Raw genomic sequence first — 27686 nt, 5'->3', positions numbered from 1 at the left:
TACACAGAGGAGTATTGAAATCGCCCACCCATAGAATGATTAGGTTATTATTCTGCAAAACATGACATGAGTCTATGAGGTCCGTTACCTTCTCCAAATGACCCATAAGAAGGCCCCGAGGAATATTATTGTAAAAGGTTAAAATTAGGATGTCCTTTTGTCCGCTAATAGAAACTAAAACAACCATGAAATAAGGGGAAGACCAGATTAAGGACACATTTAAAAGCGGAAGATGTAAAGAAACAAGAACTAGAAGGCCGCCGCGCGCTCTCCCCATTTGGGAGGTTAGTGCTGGCTGACACAGAGAGGTAAAGCCGTTCAGAAGGAACGTATCTTTAGACCAAGGGGGTCATTACAAGCTTGCCGCCCGCCCACCAAGCGGTAAGCGCCGTGCGGCCGTCAACGCAGCCGCACTCCCGCGGACCCCATTACAACATCCCCGCTGGGCCGGCGGGCGCAAACCTAGTTTACGCCCGCCGGCCCAGCGGGAATGCGACCGCAACTGGGGAGCCGGCTCCTAATGGAGCCAGCGGTGTTGCAGCCGTGCGACAGTGAAAAGCTGCACGGGGCCCTGTTAGGGGGCCCCAGGACTCCCCTTACTGCCAGCCTCTTCCTGGCGGTGCAAACCGCCAGAAACAGGCTGGCGGTATGGCGGATTATCACCGCCGGGGCTAAAACGGCAGGAAACCGCCGGCGTAATACGGGTCTCCATACTGCCAGCCTGTTGGCGGTACGGACGCCACATTACCCCTGGCGGTCTCCGACCGCCAGAGTCGTAATGACCCCCCAAGTCTCCTGTAAGCAAATTATGTCGTAGGAGGAAATAAAGCTCTTCCAATCTGAGTTGAATTTTAGATCGCCGCCCTGCTATATTCCAGCTAAGCAGGGTTAGTGATCTGGACACAGGACATAAAATTAACATTTTATTATTTATCGGAACTGGCAAATCCATTGCAGGCATTTCTGTGACCCTGGTACATTCAACATGGACATTCACAGCTTTCGGTCTCTCCATGATAGAAGAACAGGGGTGGACCAAAGCCATTAGTCAATCATTCTCGTCAAGGTGGTTAAGAGTCGAAAACCGATTGCTAGAGGGTACATTTACCTGTAAATGAAACCTTTCTGGGTCTTGACTATGAATACTTGGATTAGCAACAATGCGATTTGGTAAGAGCACAGGGTCGTAGAAATGACTCAGGGGATGTATTTGAATCCTGTTACTTGACATACTGCAATGATCCAAGTTGGACAAAAAATAGTCACTGAACAAGGATTAGCAAAATTTAAAACAACATAATCTCCCTCCTCCATTTCCTTTGAATATCCAACCCTCCTCACTCTACGTGCCATAAGAATCTTATCATTGTGAGAGAAATTAGGTTTATAATTAGAATTCAACCAGTGACCAGCTTTTCTAATTAGGGAGTGAGTATCTTCTTGTTTAGAACACTCCAAAGGAGGAACATTTGAAAGAACCAAAACATACGGATTGCAGTCAGGTGGTAAATGTAAAGAGTCTGCGTGGTTAGTGAATTTATTTGGACCATTGACTCGCATCCTAGAGGAGTAAACTTCCCTTGTCAGCCCTAATGCTGGATTGTCAACTAAAATTTCTTGACCAGAGACGGCTTGTGGATCAGGCGGAGGATTACTTACTCCTTGGGGTACCAAGGTAGAAGGAGGGGTGGGTTGATAGGCTGATTCTGGGCTAAGGTGTATACCCATACTTAATGGTCCTGGTTTTAAAAAATTAGATAGAGAACTGGTCACATCTTTACAAAAGCAATCAAGCTTCCTAGTGATCAAAGTGATAAGTTTATCCTCTAAAGTCGCGCAAAAGGATTTGAGTGTCAAGTCAATAATACTAGAAAAGTCTTCAGGAGCATCCTTGCTCAAAGGACGTTCAGGGGAGGAAACCAAGGAGATTGAGGCTTTATCACTTTGAGCCAGGAGGGATGGTAGTCTCTATTTGGAGCCCAAGGCCCTTTTTGTATTTTTGGGCTTTTTCCCGGCTCTCCTCTTCTTCAAGGGGGGAGAATCGGCCTGAGAACAAGAGCTTTCGAGAGGAGGAATAACTAATAGAGGAGGAGAATTAATTCGATCAGTGGTAGGAGGTATATCTTCGCCCAATTGTCTAGTATTCGAAGCCGGGATCATTAATGAAGGACCAGTTCTTGGAAAAGTGGATATGTGGACGATAGGATCCAAAGGGGGGTGTTGTACAATACTTTGGACAGCCCCAATCCTTTCTTCTACATGTTCAATATCAGATTCGATGGCCCCCATCACCGAAGATAAATAACTAGTAATGGAGGACTGAAGGGAGGTGGGCCCGCCTTTCCCCTTTTGTACATTAATCTTTCTCTTCCCCATTAAAAATAAATGGACTCACACAGTACCTGACACAGCTCCCAGATGAAGTTACCGCAGGCGGGAGGAGTAGACGTTAGAGGGGGGGCCCAGCCCAGCCTCTTCCGGTCGATGACGGGCAAAGGACGGGCCCACGCTTGGCCTGGGCTTTGCCCGGGAGCTGCCCGCACGCGTCCCGTGGGGTGGGAGCACTATGAAATGTTTTAAAGGGCTCCTGCCCTCAAGGGAATCCCGCTGCCGCCTCCTCCTTCCCGCCTCCAAACAGCGCGTTCCGCGGGGCGGGAGCGCTATGAAATTTTTTAAAGGGCTCCTACCCTCAAGGGAATCCCGCTGCCGCTTCCCGCCTCCAAACAGCACGTCCCGCGGGGTGGGAGCACTATGAAATGTTTTAAAGGGCTCCTGCCCTCAAGGGAATCCCGCTGCCGCCTCCTCCTTCCCGCCTCCAAACAGCGCGTCTGTTTCTACTTAAAGAAGCACCAGGAACAATCATATTGCCAAAACACACACAAGGTCACTGGTGACATTTTGTTGTGCTGCATTAGGCAGCTGTAGTGTAGAATACATACAGGACGTTTAGCCAAGGAGGCAAAAAGAACTCCAATTGGGTGGCTATTTTGTGCAAAACTGTGGACTCTTGTTGGATTAAAGGGCAGGTGAGGTTCCTTTTTTAGCTGAGTCACTCACACAGCTACTGACACACCCACACAGACATTCGCACACCCACTCACAGACACACTGAGTCACACATGCACCCACTCACAGATCCACTCAGACATTCACCCACCCACTCACAGACCCACTCGGAGACACATGCACCCACTCACAAACCCACTCACACACTCACGCATCCACTCACAGTCCCACTTAGACACTCATGCACCCACTCACAGATCTACTCAGGCATTCACACACCCACTCACAGACCTTCTCAGACATCCATGCACCCACTCACAGACCCACTCAGGCTCATGCACCCACTCACACACCCGCTCAGAGACTCATGCACTCACTCACAGACCCACTCAGGAACTCCTGCACTCACTATCAGATGTACTCAGAGATTCATGTGCCCACTCACAGACCTACTCAGACACTCACACACCCAGTCACAGACCCACTCAGAAACTCAGGCACTCACTCACAGACCCACTCAGAGAGTCAAGCACTCGCTCACAGACTCATTCAGGCACTCATGCACCCAGTCACTGACCCACTCAGAGTCTCATAGACCCACTTAGACACTTATGCACCCACTCACAGACCCACTCAGACATTCATATACCCACTCAAAGATCCACTCAGACTCTCACGCACCCACTCACAGACCCACACAGACACACACCTACTTACAGAGACACTTGCACCCAGAGACTCCTCTCACACCTACTCTCACACAGAGACAGACACTGTCAAACCCACACTGACACCCAGAGACATCCTCTCACCTCTATTCCAACACCTAGAGACACAGGCCCTGCGGCCAAATCCCTCCCTGCACAGTTTTGTCAGCACTAATTTTATTTTAAATGTTGCAGTCATATTATGAATCATGTCATAGAAGATGTAATATCTGATGTAATATGTGGGGTAAGTAGCAGTGCATGGCAAGGGCACAAGTTATACTTATCTTGGGGCACAAGTTATAGTTATTTGAAAAAACTCTATTTATAACAGCTGAATTTGTATGTTTTTGTGCGTTTAAATTCTGAACCTAAGTATAATGTCCCTTTAACCTTTGTTTTTCTCCCAGGGAGTTTCTAAGGTTTTTTTAAAAATTCTATTTCCTAATTATAATGTCCCTGTAACCTTCGTTTTTATTCAGTGAATTCCTAAGGTTTTTTTTTTAACATTAATGTATCTCATGTTAATCCAACCCTCGCCGTGCACGGCACGTAGGTGTCCAACCCAGTGGACAGTCAACCCCGTGCCACGCATGGTCATCGGCATGTGTTGCTGGGGTTGGCCCAGGCCCTCTGGCCAAAATCCCATCGGCATCCAACCCGTGCCATGCTCGGCCTTCCATCACGCATGGCCTACAGCCAACCCCCCATAGACATCCTACCCCATGCCATGCATGGCCTTTGGCCGTGTGCAGCATGAGTTGGCCGCAGGGCCCTGTAAGCACCCAGCCCTGCTCCCTACAGACGGGGCTTCTAGGTCATTTTGCACATTTGCATACTCATAGTAGTTAAAAGGGGGACCAGCGTTCTCTGTTCACAACAGGAGATAACAAGAAAAAACCCAGTTGTCACAGTCACTACAGAAGATATTGTGCTCCGAAAGAGCAAGGATGCATTCACCTCCATCAAGGATTTCAGATAATTTTTCAATGTGGAACTGCAAACAAAACACACTTGTTTTGCCTTGACTAAGAGCAACAAGTTAGTATGATTTTACTTTATGGAAGCAGAGCTTCACTGGGGCACCTGCTTTGTTTATAATTGTAGGTACTTCCGTTGAAGTTGAATTTTTGTGAAATGTGCATCACTGCCAGAATGGATCATGACTTTCTTAGAAGGGGCCATCATTTTGTGCAAAAGGTCTAACCAACTGGAGTATTTTCTACTGGCTAATTAGGAAGTGGTACATCATTGGTTAAAGTGTATAGTGCATATTCTACACTACAGCTGCATAAAGGACCCTGAGGTAATGTCTCCAGTGACCTTGTGTGTCTGTAATGTTGGTATGTGATTGTTCCTCAAGCGCCTTCATATTGATAACATGAATCTTTGTGTGTAGAAAATGACAGGACTACAAAGAGTACAATCTCCACCAAACAAGGGTCCATCTGGCTAATGTGATTGCTCCTCAAGTGTTGTCATACTGATAACATGAATGCTGGTGTGGAGAAAGCAATGAGAGTACAAGGAATTCAATCTCAAACAAATAAGGGTATTTCTGGCTAATTATAGGAAAGTACCATCTAGCCTGGCATGTTACCCCCATTTTTACTTGTGTGTCAGTTTGTTTTTACCTGTCTCACTGGGATCCTGCTAGCCAGGACACCAGTGCTCATAGTTTGTGGACTGAATGTGTTCCCTGTGTGGTGCCTAACTGTGTCACTAAGGCTCTGCTAACCACAACCTCGGTGCTTATGCTCTCTCTGCTTTTAAAATTGTCACTGCAGGCTAGTGACCATTTTTACCAATTCTGATTGGCACACTGTAACACGCTTATAATTCCCTAGTATATGGTACCTAGGTACCCAGGGTATTGGGCTCCAGGAGATCCCTATGGGTTGCAGCATTTCTTTTGCCACCCATAGGGAGTTCAGACAATTCTTACACAGGACTCCCACTGCAGCCTGAGTGAAATAACGTCCAAGTTATTTCACAGCCATTTTCACTGCACTTAAGTAACTTATAAGTCAGCTATATATCTAACCCTCACTTGGTGAAGGTTAGGTGCAAAGTTACTGAGTGTGAGGGCACCCTGGCACTAGCGAAGGTGCCCCCACATAGTTCAGGGCAATTTCCCAAGACTTTGTGAGTGCGGGGACACCATTACACGCGTACACTACATATAGGTCAATACCTATATGTAGCTTCACAGTGGTAACTCCGAATATGGCCATGTAACATTTCTAAGATCATGGAATTGTCCCCTCATGCCAAATCTGGTATTGGGGGGCCAATCCCATGCATCCCTGGGGCTCCAGCATGGACCCCGGGTACTGCCAAACTAGCTTTCTGGGGTTTCCACTGCAGCTACCGCTGCTGCCAACCCACAGACAGGCTTCTGCCCTCCTGGGGTCTGGGCAGCCCATTCCCAGGAAGGCAGAACAAAGGATTTCCTCTGAGAGAGGGTGCTACACCCTCTCCCTTTGGAAATAGGTGTTAAGGGCCTGAGAGGAGTAGCCTCTCCTGGCCTCTGGGAATGCTTTGACGGGCACAGATGGTGCCCTCCTTGCATAAACCAGTGAACACCGGTTCAGGAATCCCCCAGCCCCTGCTCTGGTGCGAAACTGGACAAAGGAAAGGGGAGTGACCACTCCCCTGTCCATCACCACCCCAGGTGTGGTGCCTAGAGCTTCTCCTGTGTGTCCCAGACCACTGCCATCTTGAATGCAGAGGTGTGAGGGCACAATGGAAGCCTCTGAGTGGCCAGTGCCAGCAGGTGACGTCAGAGACCCCTCCTGATAGGTGCTTACCTGGTAAGGTGGCCAATCCTCCTCTGAGGGCTATTTAGGGTCTGTCCTGTGGGTTTCTCATCAGATAACGAATGCAAAAGCTCACCAGAGTTCCTCTGCATCCCCCTCTTCGACTTCTGCCAAGGATCGACTGCTGACTGCTCCAGGACACCTGCATAACCAAAAAAAAGTAGCAAGAAGACTACCAGCAACATTGTAGGGCCTAATCCTGCCGGCTTTCTCGACTGTTTCCTGGTGGTGCATGCTCTGAGGGCTGTCTGCCTTCACCCTGCACTGGACGCCAAGAAAAAATCTCCTGTGGGTCGATGGAATCTTCCACCTCCTAACGCAGGCACCAAATGTCTGCATCACCGGTCCTCTGGGTCCCCTCTCATCTTGACGAGCGTGGTCCCTGGAACACAGGAGCTGGATCCAAGTGAGCCCGACAGTCCAGTGGTCCACCTGTCCAAATTTGGTGGAGGTAAGTCCTTGCCTCCCCATGCCAGACAGTAATCCTGTGTACTGCGTGAACTCCAGCTGCTAGGGCTTCTGTGCACTTTTGCAAGGAATCCTTTGTGCACAGCATAGCCCAGGTCCCCAGCACTCCTTCCTGCATTGCTCAACTCGCTGAGTTGACCACCTGCTTCATGGGACTCTCCTTTGTAGTGTTGAGACGACTGCCGTGTTCAGTTTTCTTGAACCCCTGTTCAAGTGCTTCTACAGGTGCTGCCTGCTTCTGCGTGGGCTCTCTGTGCTGCTGAGCACCCCCTTTGTCTCCTCCTCCAAGGGGCGACCTCCTGGGCAGCATCCATTTTCTCCAACTGCAATCTTTGCAGCTAGCAAGGCTTGTTTGTGGTCTTTTTGCATGGAAACAACTCTGCATCCCCCAGCATGCCGTGGGACATCTTCTGTGCAAAGGAAAAGTTTCTGGCATCTTCCGTTGTTGCAGAATCTTCAGCTTCATCCGCCCAGAAGCAGCCATTTTGCATCTTCATCTGGGGTTTAGTGGGCACCTGCACCTCCTGGACACTTTTGTAACTCTTGGACTTGGTCCCCTTCCTTTGCAGGTCCTCAGGTCCCGGAATCCGTCTTCAGTGCTTTGCAGTCTGTTGTGGTCTTTGCAGAATCTCCTATCACGACTTTAGCGTGTTTCTGGGGAAGTAGGGTAACTTTACTCCTACTTTTCAGGGTCTTGGGGTGGGGTATCTTGGACACCCTTAGTGTTTTCCTACACTCCCAGCGACCCTCTACACACTACACTAGGCCTGGGGTCCGTAAGTGGTTTGCATTCCACTTTCTTATTTAATGTTTTTTCTTGTCCCTATGCCTATTGCATCCTATTGTATTCTACAGTGTTTGCACTACTTTTCTAACTGTTTACTTACCTGATTTTGGTTTGTGTGTATATTTTGTGTATTTTACTTACCTCCTAAGGGAGTATATCCTCTGAGATATTTTTGGCACATTGTCACTAAAATAAAGTACCTTTATTTTTAGTAACTCTGAGTATTGTGATTCTTATGATATAGTGCTATATGATATAAATAGTATAGTAGGAGCTTTGCATGTCTCCTAGTTCAGCCTAAGCTGCTCTGCTATAGGTACCTCTATCAGTCTAAGCTGCTAGAACACTACTAATCTACTAATAAGGGATAACTGGACCTGGCACAAGGTGTAAGTACCATTAGGTACCCACTATAAGCCAGGCCAGCCTCCTACACTAATTAGATTGTTCCTTTGAGATCTTCATCGCTGGGGTCCGCGGGAAGAGCCTCAATGCACCCGTGGTCCCTGCCGACTCCCCACCTCCAGTGGGAGCGACAATGCTCCTGCACACAGGGAGCAACAAAATATGATGCTGTCTGTGTGCAAGAGCAAGCCTCTCAATCCGTTCTCCTGTTTGCTTAGCAGCGGGCAGGAAAACAGATGGAAAGTCAGTTCCCAGTGAGTGAGAGCAGCTTTCCTACTCCCGCCCACTGGGAGCAAACTTACGGTTTGCTCTCACTTGGCAGGAGCTGTCAAAGCTAATTAGGAAGTGCTTCCTCATTGGGTAAAATGTATAGTGCATATTCTACACTACAGCTTTGTAGAGCCAAGCGAAAGCAAACCGCTATCTCACGAGTGAGGACCCCTAGGGAAATAGGGAGCAGGCCTTGGGGGTGGTGGTCCCCAGGGCCATTATTGCCTCCAGGAGGGAGTCTGTGCGGCCCCCCTCCAATGTGTCAAACAAGGTCTGGGGAGGTAGTGGTCCCCGGGGCTCTAATGAGCCTAAGGAGGGGGGTCCATACGTCCCCTCTCCAATCTGAAAAGAAAGCCCTGTGAGGTGGTGGTCCCCAGGGCTCTATTATAGATTTAGGAGGGGTGCTGCATGCAAACCCTCCCAACTTTTTAAGTTTCCACCTGTCCCCAGGACCTGGCCCAGTTGGGGGCTAATCTTTAAACAAGCGCGGGAGACCGCACTTGTTTTTTTAAAACTTTTGCTGAGATTTGTGGATCCTCTGTGATTTTGCAGCAAAAATGTAAAAAAAACAAATGGGTTTTTGACCTGGCTTGGTCCCTGAGGGACACCATCACCAGACCTATGGGGTATTCCTACCCGGCCCCCTTTTTTTATTTTTTATTTTGTTTTGGGGGTGGGGGCGGACTCAGCTGGGTCTGAGTCTCAAAATGGCTGCCAACATTTCCTGGTTGAAATGTTGGCAGCCAATCAGATATCAGCATGGCGACTGTTAGATTGACTGATGACCTGCATTGCTAGATATCTATATTTCTTTTTCCTTTAATATTTCAAAAACTATTGAACAGATTTACACCAAACAACAACAAGCATTTACAATGCAGTGGGCCTCTCTTTTGCTCGAGGTAGAGCTAATAACGTTGTAAACTCCTAAACGGACTTTTCTTGTCACATAACATGAAAAAGAAAAGATAGTTTCACATAAGCGGTCCGCGAAGCAAACATACAAAAGGAAACACAAGTTACCTTGCAGTGAAACATATCAGCAAAAGTGCAATCATCCATGTTACTGTCAGAAGTGCAATTATCTACGTAACAGGATCAATGTCGTGCAAAGTGCACGACTACTGCCCAGCGAGATCACGCTACCTGCAAAACAAAGAGAAAAAGTAGTCCAGAAACCATAAAGAAAACATGGAGCCTCGTATGTTTTTAGTAGTTGGCCTGTGTGCTTGAGGAGGGCTAAACACCGGGAAAGGCATGACTTATGCATGCCTTGCACTAATCAAATCAGGTGAATTTTAAAAGACAGCCCACAAACCAACCAAAGTGATGGGCTTGGTTACAAGCCCGTAGGGAGATAACAACAACAAGGACAGAGCGCTTTGCGCGCTCAACCCTAAAAAGGGCTCTTTATGGACCAAGAGCTACCTTTCTGCAAAATTTTGTGTCCAGTGGTTCGGGCTGTAGTCGTGTTCAAAATTCCTATGGGAAATTGCATGGAGATAATACATGTTTGGGACCCCCCTTTTTCTCAGCCCCAACTCAACGAATCACCCAAAACTTACAAGACCAGAGTTGAGGCGAGTGGCAAACTAGTTTTGAAAAATTTGTGAGAGTTTGTCAAATGGCAATTAAAGTCATTGGCAAAACAAAAAATGCTTTTCCTATGGCAACTAAGTCCTAAATATAACTATTTACTGGCGACTGCAACATCAAGCAGAGTTAAAAAAGCAACTGGACACTGACACTGCTTCTTGGAACACAATAACCGTTTATTGCTGAATGATGCATTTTGGCCCTACGAAGCCTTGATCACATTAGAAGAAACACATCTGATAATACTCTTTTTATGTGCTGGCTCATATGTACTTGCAATATACATAAAAGACACATTATGTGCTCATACCAAACTCATACAATGTGTACAATGTGTAGGCACCTCTTTCAAAAAGAAATTCATAATGAAATCACGATCATTTGTATAAATCCTAATTTCATAAATACATTGGTTTTGACTTTACAGAGCCCCTTATAAAGAAAATTATATAATTACTAAATAAAGAAGCATACATTTTATACAGCTTGTTTATATGCCATACTAGAGCAGGGACCAATCCAGGTATAAGACAATACTGTGGGTTCCGTGACGCAGACTACTGGGTAAAATCCCTCATGACTAACTTGTCTCATGTTGGTCTTAAACCAAAATGTCACTCAGTGCAGCACTGTGTGCAGCATTGAGTCATCCAATGAATGGACACCGTTGAATAAGCAAAATACTGTGAAAAATTGAATGTGCACTAAATACACTAAAATTAATTAAAAATAAAACAAAAATGTAATCTCAATGTTGGAACTAATACCTCACAATTGTGCTCCTGTGGGCAACACATTCCAGTAGCTGTACTACTTAGCATCATTGTTCTATTCTTAAAATGTAACTCATACTATTGCTTGCTGTGCAAGCCTTTGGGAAAAAAGAAAGAAAGAAAGAAAAAATACAGCTCACATGGGCTTATCCTACCACTTCTCCTCTTACATAATCTGTAACATACAGTGCCTGCAACAATCTTCTGTTCATGTACATAATGGTGAAATATGCAGGTTAACACATCTCTCTTGCTGATAACTTAAAATATAAAAAAGTGAACTAACACAAACCCAAACCCAGTATACAAAACCTTAGCTTCCTTTATATCCTTCCTACACAGTGAATCTTAGCTAACAGTAAAATAATAATAATGCTGTTAAAGACTCAACCTACAGGTGTATGTAGAGCTCCTCATCCATATTTAGGCTATTAGGGGCCTTTGTGACTAGCCTAGGAATGTAACTTGACTCCACTTTCCTTAGCTGTCTCTCTCTGTCCTCTCCCCTTATGCTCCTCGCAACTACATCAATGACATAGTATGTGAAGTCGGAAACTTTGCTGTCATGCACTTCTGTAAAATGCCTCCCCACAGGTTCCAGGTCGTCCTGATGTTGTATTGCCCTCATATGCTGGAGGAAACATTTGTGTAAAGGATTTTTAGAGCTGCCCACATACTTGAGTCCACACAGGCATTCCAGTACATATACAGCAAACTCAGTTTTGCACAGATAAGCTCCTTTAATTTTTTGTGTCAAGCCTTTAAGGGGGATTTAAAATGGGTTGTATTTATCCCACATTCACATGCTTTGCAGCTGTTGCACTTGCAAAATCCTCTACTTTTTTGAGCCAACCATCAGTAGATTCTGTAGGGTACATTTGGATTAACACATCCCTTATGAATTTTGTTCTGTTAAAAATACAACCTAGTCTGGGCTGGAGGGAGGATCCTATTAAGGGGTCATTTTTCACCAGGTGCCAGTGCTTACTTAGGATTTTTCTAATAGATCCCTGCTCTACACACTATTGGGTAATGAACCTCATTTATGGGGATTCCCTGTTCTTGTGCTTATTACTCCTAAGCAACACTTGCTCCCTGTTGCTCCTTTTAGCTTTGTCAAATTAATTCTAAGTAACATCTTCTGTGTAGCATCTTTTTTGGAATATTTGGGCAAAGTGGTGAAGGGCATGTTCAAATTCTAATCCTCACTGCAGCTTCTATGGGTGTGAAGCGCCTCATTATATGGAATGCTGTGTTTTAAATTGACTGGATGGAAACTGTCAGAATAAAGTTCGGTGTTACCTGCATTTGGCTTTCTGTACTTTTGGCTGTGTAATTTATGGTCATGTACATAAATTTACACTATCTTGGAGTCATTAATAGTGCTAGTAAAGTGTAACTTCAAGGCGCTTTGATTTATTCTGTCAATTAACTCTAACACACTTGCACTTTCCTTGGACCACTTCCAAATAATGAAAAGGTCATCTATGAACCTAGTCCAAAGTGTAACCCTGTTGTTCCAGACATTTGACAATTCTGCTCTGAGCACCTGCTCCTCCCACCAGCCCATATGCAAATTAGCATAGCTGGGGGGCAAAGCAGGTACCCATTGCCATTCTCCTCAGCTGCCTGTACACCTAGTTATTTGAAACAAATAGTTATTTTCCAGGCACAACAGATAGGTAGGTAGATAGATAGATAGATAGATAGATAGATAGATAGATAGATAGATAGATAGATAGATAGATAGATAGATAGATAGATAGAGAGATAGATAGATAGATAGATAGATGCATGCTCTGGCTTGATTGTCTCCAGCCCCAAGCACAAGCTGCATATCCGGTGATTTGAACCCATTCCTGAATATTGGGCCTGTCAGTGAAATTGTGCATGTTCCCATTCATGGATGCCTCCCAAGTACATGCCTTGTTGGAGAGGATTTGGTTGCCACCTGGTGGAGGCATAATCCAAAAGCCACCAACTTAGGCCCAAGCAAGGGCACTTCTCTAATTCAGTCCCTGGCTCAAGGCTAGCTTGAGCTAGGTGTAGGCCTCAGACAGGCCTTGTATGTAAAATAACCTGATCTTAGGTATGAAAAGAGAAATGTTTGTAGGTGCTGAATGATTCAAAGGATTAAGTGATGTAGTTGACATCATCTTCATGGACTAGGGGTTGATTTGTAATTTCATGATAAGAGCAAGATATCAGTTAATTACAGGTTTCCTTCCCTATCAGGAGTTGCTGGATAGACCTATAGATCAGGCAGAGAAGGGCTGCAGGATCTTCTGATGCAAACAATATCACTGTCTAACTAGAGTTGTAGCCTCACAACACATCATTAAACCCTTTGGTACAACAATGTGATGTTCAGTAACCTCAGCACTACCTTCACAGTATGGCGAAGATTACCATTATGTCCTTCAACTATGGGCAGGAAATCACTCTGGTGCTAGCACTACAAGCAGTCAATTGTAGAGCCTCCACTTCAGGCTGATTAGAAAGAATATCCCTAGGAGCCTGTTGCTTTTGTTTGTGAAGGACGATCAGCGCACCTGTCACACTAGCTTCATCACAATTGGAAGTGAACGTGCAAGGAGCTGTTTCACTCCTTCACCTTCACTTTGTTCAGTGCTTGAGGACACAGTTCAGTCCCCCAACTAGCAATCATAATTGTTGGGGTACTGTTGGAAAGGGGACATTCTCACCCTTCCAATGGTACCAATCTCTAGTGGATTTCTCCTAGGATATCATCACTGAAGGGTGATTCCAATTTGGGATTCGCCAACTAAACACCAGGAAGTTTAATGAAGAGTGGCATCTTTCAGGCATGGCATTTGCTTCGCTCCCACTTGAGCTGATAGAGAGGGGCATCTCTTATCTGACCTTATGCACCCATGCAACTTAAGTACTATATGATACCTGGGGGCAGGACCTGATGCCAAGATAGGCTGACACCTAGGAAGTGCTACTGACACATGGTGTTAGAACTGACAGCTTAGGGTGGTCCTCCCCCAACCTTTTGCCTCCTTCCCTCCATTTTTCTGATCTAATTTTTGCTAGTTATAGGATCTGCACACTTTAGCACAGCTGACCAGTGCTTGTGCTCTCTTCCCTAAACACTGTAACATTGCCTCATACCCAATTGCCAAATTTAATTTACCTATAAGGCCCTAGTAAAGTGTGCGATATGTGCATAGGACCTGTAAATTAAATGCTACAGTTGGGCCTGCAGCACTTATGATGCCACACACATAACTAGCCCCTTAACAATGTCTCATGCCACTGTCACAAGGCCTATGTGAGGAGTTTCAACTGCCATTTCAACTTGGCATTTGAAACTACTTGTCAAGCACTAAAACTCCCCTTTAATTAGATAGAAGTCACCCCTAAAGTAGGCCCTAGGTAGCCCACAGGGCATGATGCTATGTAAGTAAAAGGCAGGACACATACTTGTAAGGTTTACATGTCCTGGTAGTGCAAAAACTCCCAAAGTAGTTTTTCACTACTGTGAAGCCTACTCCTCTCATAGGCTAGAACTGGGAATTCCCTTATATACTTGTAAGTGGTAATCTCTGATCTGAAAGGAGCAGCATTGTCATGATTGGTTTGGTTGGAATTCTGCTTACTGGTGAAGATGGATTTAACATTTATTAATTGCACTTTTAGAAAGTAGGCATTTCTCTGCACCTACTGCTCTCTCTGCTATACAGCCTTTCTCCAATCCACGTCTGGTCTGTGCTGATTTACATCTCATCATGTGCATTCCACCCAGACAGCCATAAACACAGGACACTCAGCTGCTTCTGCATTCATCTTCATAGTGATGGGTCGTCCAGGGCAGGAAGTGTGGATGAGCTCTTATTTACACTTCAAAGTCTAGTGGTCTGACCTTACACAGAGGATTGATCACCCCGCACAGATCTCTTGGCAGACATGACTGGTTTGAAGGGGGGACTGATGCACTTCACAACCACTCTTTGAAGATTCCCCCACTTCAGGGGCACATTTGGGAATATATACTGGGTATGTGACCCCCCCACAAACATTTCTGGACCTACAACTGGATTCTGTCAGAGGGACTGTATGCTGCCCAAAGGACTCATCTGGACTGCATTTCTGGAAGGACTGCTCTCCTGCTTGTCGCCCTGCTGCCTGCTACCCCCTGACTCTGCTGGAAGGACTTTGCCTCTTCCCCACCCCAAGTGATCTCCAAGGGCTTGGACAGAGATTGCCTCCTATTAAGAAGTCTCAGAGTCATCAAAGAAGTCACAGAGGGAGAAAATCCACTGCACCAGAAAACTAATGCAACGCCTGCAAACATCAACGCATCGCCTGCAGAACTGACACAGCGCCTCTCTCGTGGCTGAAAAATTGACGCAGTGCTTCCCAAATCAATGCAGCGCCTGTTTCATCATCACAGCATGTTTTGAATTTTCCACGCTTTGTCCCTGGGTATCATAGTAAGGAGCCATTGCTGCGCACCAGGAAATCAACGCATCACCTTGCCCAGGAGGAAAGAATTGACGCATCAACTCTGCTGGAAAAAACAACACAACGCTTTACTTTTTGATGCATCACATCCACTGCGTCCCCTTTGCATCGTTTCTTTTTACCTATCCCAGGTACTATGTGTTGAGAAGACACAGCCAGGGATTCTTATGGATTAAGGCCCATCTAAACGTTTAAAAAGTCATATCTTGACTTGTGCATATTTTTTCAGCTAAATATTATCTATTTTCTTAAACGGGTGTGGAATACTTTTTGTGGTGTTTTCACTGTGTTACTGTACGAATTATTGCACAAATACTTTATACATTGCCTTCTAAGTTAAGTCTACCTGCTCTGTGCCAAGCTACGGGAGGGTGAGCACAGGATAATTTAGGTTGTGTTGTGACTTACCCTGACTAGGGTTGTGGTTCCTTACTTGGACAGGGTGCATTCATTTGCCAACAAGAGGCCCAATTTCTAACACTGGGTATTTGTGAAACCAAGAGGCACCAGAAAATACAGGATGGTGTGGCCTGTGTGAATGCCAGCATGCTTTAATACATAGAATAATATGTAAATGTCTATCCTATGCCTAAAACACCCAATGACCTCTCGCTTTCCATGGAGAATTGCTGAAGTGTTTGGATCCTTTGGTCAGCCAGCACTGAGGGAACACTACCAACTCTTGCCTTTTCTAAAGCCAAAACACCCTGCAAAATCGTGGGTGGTGTAGCTTGCATGGGTTCCAGCAAATCTTCTTACTCAGAATGCCAAGCTAATGTCAAAACTTTCTTTCCATGGGGAATGCCTGCAGTATTCAGATCATAGGGTCAGCCAGCACCGATTGAATATCACCAACCCAGGCCATTTCTGAAAACTAGAACCTCAGGGAAATCCAGGTGCTGTGGCTTGCTTGGGCAGTATCACATTTTCTTTCCCAACATGCCTGGTCAGTGGCTAAAGTCTTAGCACGTTACATTCATACACACACCCCACACCCCCGGAAAATATTATCCCAGATGCGTGGGAGGGCATAAAGCATGTGATATGAAAGGACCAAAAATGTAGCTATATGTCATTATGGAGGCCATAATGATACAAAATTGACTTCAGTGCAGGTTATGACTGATTCCTGTGTAGTAGAGAATTTTTGAAACACTGGCTGGTAGTACTTTTGTCTATCCACTCAGATTTCAGAACTTTCCGTTAATTAATTTTAAGCCAGCTCTGGTATTTTTGCTAAACTTTGATTTTTACTGTTCATGGTATGAAAAAAGTGAGGAATCCACATAAGCCACGCCAAACCTGGACACCTCTGGGTGTCTAATTTGAGAAATGTCTGGAGTTGGTAAGTTTCCCTGGATGTCACCTACCTTTGGGCCAAATACTGCAGGTACCGACATCCTCCGATTTACTGGAAATCAAAAGGAAAATCTTGAGGTCTCCACTCTTCATTTTGGGACCTTTCCTGTTGCAGGTGATAGATCCACCTACACAAGTGGGGTAATGTTTTTAACAGAAGTATGGAAATGCTGGGTGGTAGGACTAATACTGCCTCCTGGAGATTCCAGAACTTTCCTTTTCATAAATGTGAGGAAAACTGTTATTTTTTTGTTAAAGTTTGATGTTTGTTGGGTTTTCCTTGGAAAGACGAAGGGGGTCATTATGACCCTAGCAGTGAGTGGTATTATGGCGGCAATACTGCCAACAGGCTGGCGTACATACCGCCACATTATGAGAATGGCCCTTCTCCACTCAGACCACCATGATGGTAGCAGCCGCCCGGCCAGAGATGTCAATCTCCAGCCCGGTGGCCGGCATAGTACCCATGCTGGCATTTTGAGCCAGCCTACCACCATGGTTTTCGTGGCATTAGCCACACCATTAAAACCATGGCAGTAGGCCCTACTGGTGACAGGGAATTCCTTTTACTCACCTGACTCCACCCACCCCCCTCCACCCAAACTCCCCCTTCCAATCCTCTCACCCCCATATATGCACACTCCCAGAGACATGCACCACGCATACACCCACTCACTCACTGGCATACGCGCATTCATACACGCATACATCCAGTCATGGTTGCACACATTTGTACACACATTCACCCTGACATGCAGATATGCACTCACATTGCCGTTTTTACACACATTCACACACATGCCTACACCCATGCAAACAACACTACACACACACAAGCATGCCCGCACACACTCACACATTCATTCACACAACCACACACACAACACCCCCCACCCCTTCTCCAGTCGGAAGCCCAACTTACCTTCTTCCAGGTGGTCTTCCAGCATGGAACGGGAAGGGGCACTGCTACCACTAGCAGCACTCGCCAGCAGAACACCGCCAGACCGTATCACAGATATGGCTGACTGCATTCTACTGGTGCGGCTGTGCTGGTGGTAGCAGCGCCAGCTTACCACCATTCGCCAGTATGATCACTGCTGGATTTCCACCCTTCTTGTGGCGGAAGTCCGGCACTGATCATAATATGGCGGATGGTAGCAGCGGTAACGATATTTTGGCGGGCCTCACTGTGGCGATAGGCGGTTTTTACCGCCAATGACATAATGAGGGCCACAGTGGTGGACACCACATAGGCCACACCAGCCTGGGTGTCTAGTTTTGAGAAATCTCCCCAAGTTGTTAGGCTACTTTGGGTTTCTGTCAGCCACAGGCCTAAATATTGCTGCTACAACCATTTGAAAAATAAATGTAATTCAAATAAAAAACATTGACATTGCCAGTGTGCGTTTGTGGCCGTTTCCTTTCGCAGGTGATAGGCTCACAAACACATAAAAGGTATCACCTGTACTAAACAAAGTTTGGGAATAGAGTTGTAGAACACTTGTTAAATCTAATTAATTTTTCTCCAGTTTTGTCTTCTAAATGTAAGTCAGTGTACATGAAAGAAAACATTTTGTGAAACACCCCCTGAATCACATGATATCATGGTTAATCCCAAATTCCAAGCCATATAAAAAACTGTTATTCCTAAATCCAGATTCTAATGAACAATTTTTAAATGTAAACCTTTCTCTCCTACCCATTTTTGATTAATTAAATTTTAGCTTGTGAATTGATGGATGATCGGTACACAATGAAAAATCATTACAAGCTGCAACTTGGTTGTTGGCTCGGAGTATAAAATGTTTTTGGACAACCAATGAGTACTAAAAATCTCTTCAGCAGAAGGACCAGCCAGATGTGATGATATTTTACTTTTATAGGTCAGCTGTCGGGGAAAATAATTACACTTTAAAACATAGTCACCTATTTTGTTTGTTTTTAAGTTTACAGACTAGTTCCTTCGGGAAAACCAGGAGGGAGATACATGAATTACCTCTTGTTGATTTCACAATTTTATAATAAATACATAAATACAGGATTTGTAAAGTGCAGCAAATCACCCATGAGGGTCTCAAGACACTGAATTCTAGGCACAGAGAGATTAAGGGCCAGATGTAGGAAAATAGCAAATTGCGACTTGCAATTTGCGAGTCCGTGCGACTCGCAAATTGCAAGTTTCAATTTGCTATGCAGAAAGGTGTCTCAGACACCTTCTGCGAGTCGCTATGGGGTCGCAAAGACCCACCTCATTAATATTAATGAGGTGGGTCGCAATTTGCGCCCCCATAGCGACTCTGGGCACTCACGGGGATGGAGGCCTGCTGGGAACAGCAGACCTCCATGTCCGTGACTGCTTTTAAATAAAGCAGTTTTTTTTTTCCAAGTGTAGCCCGTTTTCCTTAAAGGAAAACGAGCTGCACTTAGAAAAGAAAAACGAAACCTTTAGTTTCTGATATTTTCAGGGCAGGTAGTGGTCCCTTGGACCACTGTCTGCCCTGAAAAAATAATTTTGGGTCCAGTCACAAAGGGGAAGGGGTCCCATGGGGACCCCTTCCCGTTTGCGAGTGGGTTACCATCCACTTCAAGTGGATGGTAACTGCGACTCCATTTGCGACCGCATACGCGGTCGCAAATGGAATTGCATACCACTGCGACTCGCAAATAGGAAGGGAACACCCCTTCCTATTTGCGACTTTGAAATGCATTTTGCGAGTCGTTCCGACTCGCAAAATGCATTTCAGCATAGCAAACACGCATTTGCGAGTCACAAACGGCGATTTTTGCCGTTTGCGAGTCGCAAATAGTTTGCTACATCTGGCCCTAAGTGATTTGCCCATAATCACAGGCTGTTGGGCTGACACCGAAACCGGAGCTTGGTTCCCCAGCTCCGAAGTTGGCAGCTCAGACCATTATGCCACGTCCTTTCCCTTATACAGCTTTACAGGTTCACCGATGTGTTTTACACCTTTTGGAAGAAGGCAAACTACTGCTAGGCTTCCAGAAAATTCAGCAAAAGGGACATGTGAACATTGTATAGTTGCCCCACAGCAGGAAGGGCATAGTGGACAGGGAACTGATCACCACTCAAGTGAAGCAGCTACTCAGAGAGGGTGCAGATACCAATTCTGCATCTTGGTCCTCATTATGAGTTTGGCGATGGGACAAGCCGACCGCCAAACTCGCAGGGATGAGACCGCCATCAACCCAACAGCCTCACCCCCAGTTGTATTATGATGTTCCCACTGGGTTGATCAGGGGGATCGTCGTAATATGATGCTCTTGCTGATCAGCCCGGTAGGAACAGTGCTACGATATTGGTCGGGGCTCCCTTAAGGCAGCTGATGCCAATACCGTACCACAACAGCATCCTCGGAATGCGCATTCTGAGGGTGCTGGACAGGGGCCCCTGCACTTCCCACAACATGGTCTTGGGCAGTGCAGGGGCCCCCCTGTGGCCCCGGCACTTCCTTTCCACCAGTCCCTTCATGGCAGTTAAACCACCATGAAAAGGGACTCATGATCAGCATGGCAGCGCTGAACTCAGCACCATCGTGGCTGACCATGAGTGCAGCCCCTGTCAGCCCTTTGGGAACCATGTTCCTGACAGGAACGGCAGTCCCATGACGGTCAGACCACCAGGGTCATATGCAAACATGAGGACTGGGACGGGTACTCCTGCAAGTTTAGGTGCATCATGCTTGCATTTTGATAACCACTCCACTGCTCCGTTTATATAGAGACTAAACAAGGTTGGGGCAAGGACACATCTTTGTCTAACTCCCCCATTAATGGGGATTTTAGGGGTAAGATCACCCACCCTGTTCCATCTAACCCTGGCAAAAGTATCCTTGTGTAATGTTCTCAGTAACCATACAAGGTCCTTTGGTGTCCCATATGATTCTAGGACCTCTCAGAGTTTCTCCATTGGAGTCAAGTCAAAAGCAGCTTGAAGATCTAAAAAGGCTATGTGTAGAAGATTGTGCTTCAATGTGATGTACTTCCAGCATAATGTCATAAAGTGGAAGATCTGGTCCACTGTACTGACACCTGTCCTGAAGCCCGCCTGGGCATGTTCGAGGATTGCATTATCATGGAGCCAGTTCTGGAGCCTCATGAACACCTGCCAATAGAATATTTTCTGGCTTGTGTCTATGAGGCTTATAGGTCTATAATTAGATGGTTCGTCTCTGTTACCCTTTTTATATATGGGGATTATGACTGCTCCTTGCCAAGATGGCGGAATCCCCTCCTCCTTCAATATGGCGTTGCTTAAACTATTGAGGTACGGAGGCCAGACCTCAGGTTGGGAAATGTCAAGGTCACCTGGGATGCAATCTAATCCAGGAGCTTTTTCCCTTTTAACCTGTCTCATAGAATTATGTGTTTCAGCTAGAGTAAAGCTCACTCCTCTCTTCCCATGCCCTCCAATGTAATTTCACCTAGGGCTGTGTTGTCACTGTTGTCAACCAATCTTTTTCCACCTATCACAGCAGTTTCCATTGTTCCCTTCACCTTAGCTGTGTATAAACTCTCAAAATGAGCAACCCATTTCTCAAGTGGGACATTCAGTTCCATGTAGTTGTCAATACAGCGAGTTCCCTGGGAGACTAGCTTCCAAAAGGCTTTCTCATTCTCTCGGTATTGTGCATCTGCTATTTCTGCCCCCTTCTCAATTGCCCAAGCTTTTCTAGCCTTTTGTAAAAACAATTTTGTAGTTTTTCCTAGTATTTCTTATTTGCCCTGACCTTCCTCCTTAAAAATGCCTTTGGCAAGTCTGCATTCTTTCGTGTACCAGGGAGGTAGTTGTTTTTCCTTGCTAATAGCTCTTTTAACTTCGTTTACAAAGAACTTGCTCAATTGGTCCTTCAGATGTGTATGAAGATTGGGGAAAGTTCCCACACTTGCCCGCTCAGAAGTTGCCTTAGTGTATTCTCAAAAACGTTATATACCATACCTGTTAAAGCCTTTTTATCCTTCACTACCGCTGGCCATTTTATGTTCCACAAGTTGTTAGAGGTCTGAAGCATATCCACTCTTATTACTGGGTTTAGGTCTGGGTCCTCAAAGGGGGTCAAACTCAACCTAAGGCTTAGAGCATGATGGTCACTATCCATTCTTGACACAATTTCCATATCTATTAGGAAGGGCCAAAGGAGCTGATCTAAAAATAAGTAATCTATGTTGCTTGTTACTAAACCCCTTTGAAAAGTTGGATGTTGGAGGAAGTCAGATTTGGTATTACCGTTTACTATACTCAAGCCTTGAGTGGAAATCAGTTCAGCTATTTGTAGAGTTACATATGATGGCTTTTTCCCCTTAGCCTTGGGGAGGCTAGGTCTTGCCAATATATACGATGGATAAATCTCCCTTCTTTCCATTTCAATCTCCTTTGTTATTGTGGTATTGCAATCCCCTGCTATTATTTTCAGCGAATTTCCCTGGCATGTACCTAAGAGGTTCGAGAGATGGACCACCGTGGGGGAGAGGCTAGTACAGATCTTAAATATATGTTCAAAATAGCTATAGTTTTTATTTCACAATAGATGGAATTTCTAATTTCCAAGCTTAATACATCTCTGCTCTCAGATGGAATTACTTTAGCTGCAGGGAATTGGTCCAAGCGGAGCCAGGCCAGTAAGCCTTCAGAGGCCCTCCCTGACGAAGAGGGAGTGGCTTCTACACTGTATGTTATGAACCCAGAACTATGTCATGCTTCAGTTGCCCAGGTCCCCTACAGGAGAATTATGTGGTGAGGGTCTATAAAGCATCCTCATTCTGGGTCTGGGAGTTTAGCTCTTAGTCCAGCTATGTTCCACGACAGTATTTTAATTTGATTCCCCCATGTGAAGCTTTCCTCTGGGTTTTGCACTGAATCTTCAGCGGCCTGTTCTTCCCTGGTTATGGCCCCCCCGCACAGTTGAGGTTTCCACTTGGTGTTCTCAGGCGTGTCAGCTGGCCCTATCACGGTTATCCTTTCTGTGCGGTCCAGTTCCTTGTCTATGCTCATGTTGGGGGGCACTATCTTCCTTCCATTTCCCTTTAGTCAATCAATCTTGTTAAAGTCAGCTTCCTGGCCCGCCCAAGGTGAATTTGTCCAGTGGGTAGATATGTGGACAGAGTTTATGGCGTTAGGCAGTGAGCCGCTCACATTTGGATCATGTGGTTTAAGGGTTATTTGGGAGGGTATAGTGGGTCGGGATCTTTGGTCAAAAGCTATTAAGCCTTCTGCTAGATGTTTTGACCTTAACCCCAGTCTAATTGTGTCACATTTGTTGTTGCTATTGAGGTGATTAGTAGAAACGATGTCTTCGCTAATAACTGACCTACAGCCTTTCGTGTATCTTATCCAGTGTACTGCCTTGTAAATAAGCATTTCTTGCGTTTCCCTTTTGTCAGTTGTTCGTTTGGGGACATTAGTCATAAAGATGTCATGTGTCTTCCCATGCGTAGCATTTGGACCTCTTCCTCCTTTTGTGGCAACCTGGCTAATTGGAGATCCTGCTCTATACGTTTTCAAGATATTTGGGTATACTCAGGGACCAAATTTACACAATGATCTTGATGTTCGCTGCCCTTATAAGTCTTAGAGCTAGGGGGGAGGCTTCCTACTCTTTTCTGTCTAAGTTCTTTAGTGGTAGTACTTGTGGTCACACGGGGGGATAACCTTGGGGCCATATGCTGTTGGGCCCTGCCTGGGTCTGATCCTTTGTATAATTCTTTTAGCTAATATTTATCACCCCTGTGAGTGCATTGAACTTGTCCAATTTAGTGTGTAAATATGTTGCTAGTCGCCCCATATGCTCTTGAAGGCTTACTATTTCACCCTTGAGGGAATGTAGTTGTTCACCTATGGTGTTGCTGCCTAAAATAAACAGAGCATTAGATATGTCTGGAGTCACTGGACCTGTCTGTTCTATCTCTGGGGTGCCCAGTATCTCATATCTATTTGAACATCATATACTTGGTATTGATGGAGTTATTAGTATTTCCTTGACCTAAGTGGGGATGTTTTGAGCTAATTCAGGTTGTTCCATATGTGTAGTTTTAGGTGCAGAAGGGGGCTGGGTAATAGTTTTGCTACATTTGATGTTAGGGGGTGTAGCACTAACATTGGTAAATTGCTTGGGAAATGACTTAATGCCCTTGTAGGTGTATTCTTTTGCTGTTTTTTTCTGACCCGGCCCTTTGGTCACCTTATCTGGGCGTTTATCTGTGTATACAAGCAACCCTTCCACTTCCTCAAGTAGATCATCAATTTCTGCTAATTTACAGTTCTAAGCTGAATGCCTCAGAATCTTCTTTTTGGTGCCCCTGTGCTCTGAGGGCCGTCTTTTGCCTTCTGCTTCACCATGGTGTCGGCCCTTAGTCAGTCCAGGAATCCTCAGTAGTTGCCAACCCTATTTAGGTTTAATGGAAACTGAAGTACGAGCTAAGTTGTAGACACCCGAGAATACAGCAATACAATGTAATGTAAAGCACCAGCGAGGCCTACTTGATAATATATGTTAATGGGGTGACCCAGACCAGCCTCCTTCTGGCTCTGATGGGTGTGGACAGCCCCGCCCTTGGCCTGGGTGCATCCCACGCTGCAGTGTCCCCCTGGCGCTTTATAGCGCTTGCTGGAGAGGTGTGTAGGGGGAGCTGGTGCAGGAAATGGCCGCCTCCTGGTGCCAAAAGCAGTCTGGGACTCGTAGTCCCCCTTGTTAAATCAAGCACGTCCCGCACTTGATTTGTTCTCACAGTTTATTAAGGTACTATACCTGGGGGTCCTCGTGACTCTGTACCTGGCACCATGGCATCAGATTGTTGGGAACGACTCTGTGTTATCACCTCATTCGAGGCATTTTGTGTTTCTAAGCACTATTTTTTAGTTTAATCTTTAACAATTCATAACTTGACTTGTGTATGTTGGGTTTTTACTGTTTTTTTCGCGTTTTGTTTAGCTAAATATTGGCTATTTTTCTAAACCTGTGTTGAGTCATTTTGTGGTGTTTTTACCATACTACTGTGTGTGTGTTGGTACAAATACTTTGCACCTCTCTGAAGTTAAACCTGCCTGCTCATGCCAAGCTACCAAGGGGGTGAGCAGGGGTTAACTGAGGGTGATTCTCCTTTACCCTGACTATAGTGAGGCTCCTTGCTTGGACATGGGGTAACCTGACTGCCAACCAAAGACCCAATTTCTAAAACTTACTCTTTCTTGCCCACCCCAGAATCCATTTAAATGCTAGAAAAGATCCAGAGTGCAAAGCGCAGACTATAGTAACTCAAGTCAGTGCAAGGAGCTAAAAGTACCACAACAAATACAAAAGAGTATGCCAGTTGAATGCCAACAATAATAAAATGTTGGTAGCCCTCCTTAAAAAACAGTCTATGGAAAATGCATACCATAGTGAAACCACGAAAGCCTACAACAAATGTGGGTCACTTTTCTGATTAATATGTGTTGTCCAGGAAAGGTTTTATCTATGTTGTACGTAACTCTCAGTTTTTACATAATGATCCCGAAAGGTTCTCTTGATGGTCAAATTGTTCCTATTTTTGAAAGCTCGTCCCTCTTCCTGCTCACTGGAGTTTTCAAATGAATTGCTCTTTTTCTCAGAGACGGAAACCTCCACCTCGGTGAACAGGGTGCGCTGGTGTACTATGAGCAGGGAGGAGAAAGTAAAGTGTGACACATGGAGTGCTTTAAGCGGGGCCACCATCGAATGCACTGAGGCAAATTCAGCGGAAGAGTGCATTCTTCAGATTCTGGTAAGATATTTACCCGGGTTTTTGGTCTATACCTGTTCCTCATTTAGAATTGGGGAAGTCCTTCACTATCACCAAGGCCTTGCCAGCAACCACATCTTCTGCCACTATTCAAGACCAAACTCACGCCACACACCCCAGCAGCATTGCCTCCTTGGATAACATGGCTGCATCTAAACAGAAGTAAAGAAAGGAAGGGGCATATTTATGGGCCCCCAGCACCACCGGAGCATCACTTTCCGTGACGCTCCGGTGGCGCTATGCCGTGCACCGTATTTACAAGGTGGGGCAAAGCCACTTTTTGTGGCTTAACACCATCTTGTTAATATCGCCTCTTCACACGCGGTACTTTGCGTGGAAGAGAAGTGCAATGGATGTTGCTGTGGGCGTGCCACAGCAACACCCATTGCATTTTGGCTCTTCCCCAGATTTACGTGTTTTCGTAAACCTGAGGCAGCACCAAACTCCAACGCCACCCCAGAGGTGGTGTTAGAGTGGCACAACGAGGAGGAATACTTTTATTCCTCCTCGTTTTTTGCTTTTTCTATGTGTGCTGCATTCTGCAGCACGCATCGAAAGAGCAAAATGCCAAAAATTATTGCTTATTTGCAGGAAGGTGTCCCTTCCTGCTCATAAACAATCTTTCAAAATGAAATTTTGGCACTTCTGTGTGTGCTACATTCTGCAGCACACACAGAAGTGCCAAATCGTCATTAGTGATTGTTTATGTGCAGAAAGGGACACCTACCCGCACATAAACAATCAAACCCCTCAACGCAGACAATCTTGCACGATGGTGCAAGGATGCCTGCATTGGCGCTAGGCAACTCAATTTAGTGCCAGAGCAGGGGGAAACGCCGTGGTATGCTGTTTTCAAATAAATACAGCACAACCCTGCATTTCTAAAGTGACGCAGGGCGGCGCTGCCAATTTTGGCGGAACACTGCACTGCGCCACTCTCTGTTAAATGTGGGCCGAATTCTGTCCAGAATTACCTTCATATATATTACTCATAGAATAACAAACATGCACCTAGCAATATCAACTTTACAAACTCTACAGCATTTTATACATGTTTCAAGTTGCTGCGCTTTAAGTGTCTATCAAAATGTACCTACAGCACGTGCAATATTTCGAGCATGATTCATAAATTGTTTAATATATAATATCCCCATATATGACGTTTTCAATTTGTGGTCTCTTACAGAAGAGTTTTCAGTTGATACTCAGTCAGACATCATCCTAATTTCCCCCCAGGGTTCGCAAAGAGCTTTTAAGACTTCTCTTTTTGGGACCACATACTTCTAGGAATAGCCTTAGACATTATGAGCGTTATGGGTATTGATGAAAATTCCTGGAGCCTACAATCGGAATAAAACACTTTCTAGTTCTCTGGTTGAATCATCAGTTTACGACAGCCATGGATTTGTCACATGTTCTTCATAGGTAGATTACTTGGGTAGATATATGGACATTGAAGGTGCTTAATCACTAAAGATAAATTTGAGTGTTCTGGATTAAGTTGATAAATTGATATAGATACTGGAAACTGGAACTGGTTGCCGTGTCAGAAAAGGAGACGCTTTTAGAGAGTTAGGGTCTGCTAAAGCACAGAAAATGAATTTGATCTTTCGTCCTACCATTGTAAGAAGTACCATGAATCTTTCAATAAACTGAAAAAACATAGGATATTTTTTGGGCAGGAGCAGTCATGGCGTTCAACGGTCATCAGTTTGTTTGTAATTTTAGAAACGAGAGGCAGATGCTGTGACCTTGGATGGAGGAGTTGTCTTCACTGCTGGGAAATGTGGTCTGGTGCCCGTCATGGGGGAGTATTACGACGCAGGTATGTTGCTAGCACAGATGTTTGATTTAAAGGGAAGTTGTAGTTTGGGGTTTTTGTCTAACTGTTGCTTTGTGTCCATTGCAGATAATAAAACCCCTTGCAGAAACAAAGGAACAAAGACAGGTGAGTATGGATGGATATGTTCTGTCCAGTGTTTGAGGAATTAGATTGTGTTATATTTTTGATTATTGAAACATTATTCTAGAGCCATTAATCATCAACCAGACAATCAACTACATGAGAAAGATAAAGAACTGAAGATTATGATGCTCGCTGATGGCGCAGACTCATGGCCCTTTCGAAATATTTGGGAATATAAAAAAGTTGTGGGTTCTCATTGACTATTGCTTGAACTCTTCTCATTGCAAATTGATGGGAGCTCTTAATCCGGTGTGTGGGTGATAA

General features: G+C 45.2%; 1 protein-coding gene across 1 annotated transcript in view; it reads left to right on the top strand.

The window, feature by feature from the left end:
• The window catches only part of LOC138265670 (serotransferrin-A-like), a 478400-nt gene that overhangs the window by 243083 nt on the left and 207631 nt on the right, over window positions 1–27686 (top strand). The window contains exons 9-11 of the mRNA XM_069213586.1: window positions 25287–25438; window positions 27185–27281; window positions 27366–27404. Of these exons, the coding sequence (XP_069069687.1) occupies window positions 25287–25438; window positions 27185–27281; window positions 27366–27404 (288 nt within the window). The remainder of the gene's footprint in view (window positions 1–25286; window positions 25439–27184; window positions 27282–27365; window positions 27405–27686) is intronic.

The sequence above is a fragment of the Pleurodeles waltl genome, chromosome 11, assembly GCF_031143425.1.
Source record: "Pleurodeles waltl isolate 20211129_DDA chromosome 11, aPleWal1.hap1.20221129, whole genome shotgun sequence".
NCBI lineage: Eukaryota > Metazoa > Chordata > Amphibia > Caudata > Salamandridae > Pleurodeles > Pleurodeles waltl.
The sequence above is the reverse complement of the archived record's forward strand: the minus strand, read 5'-3'. Positions and strand labels throughout refer to the sequence as shown.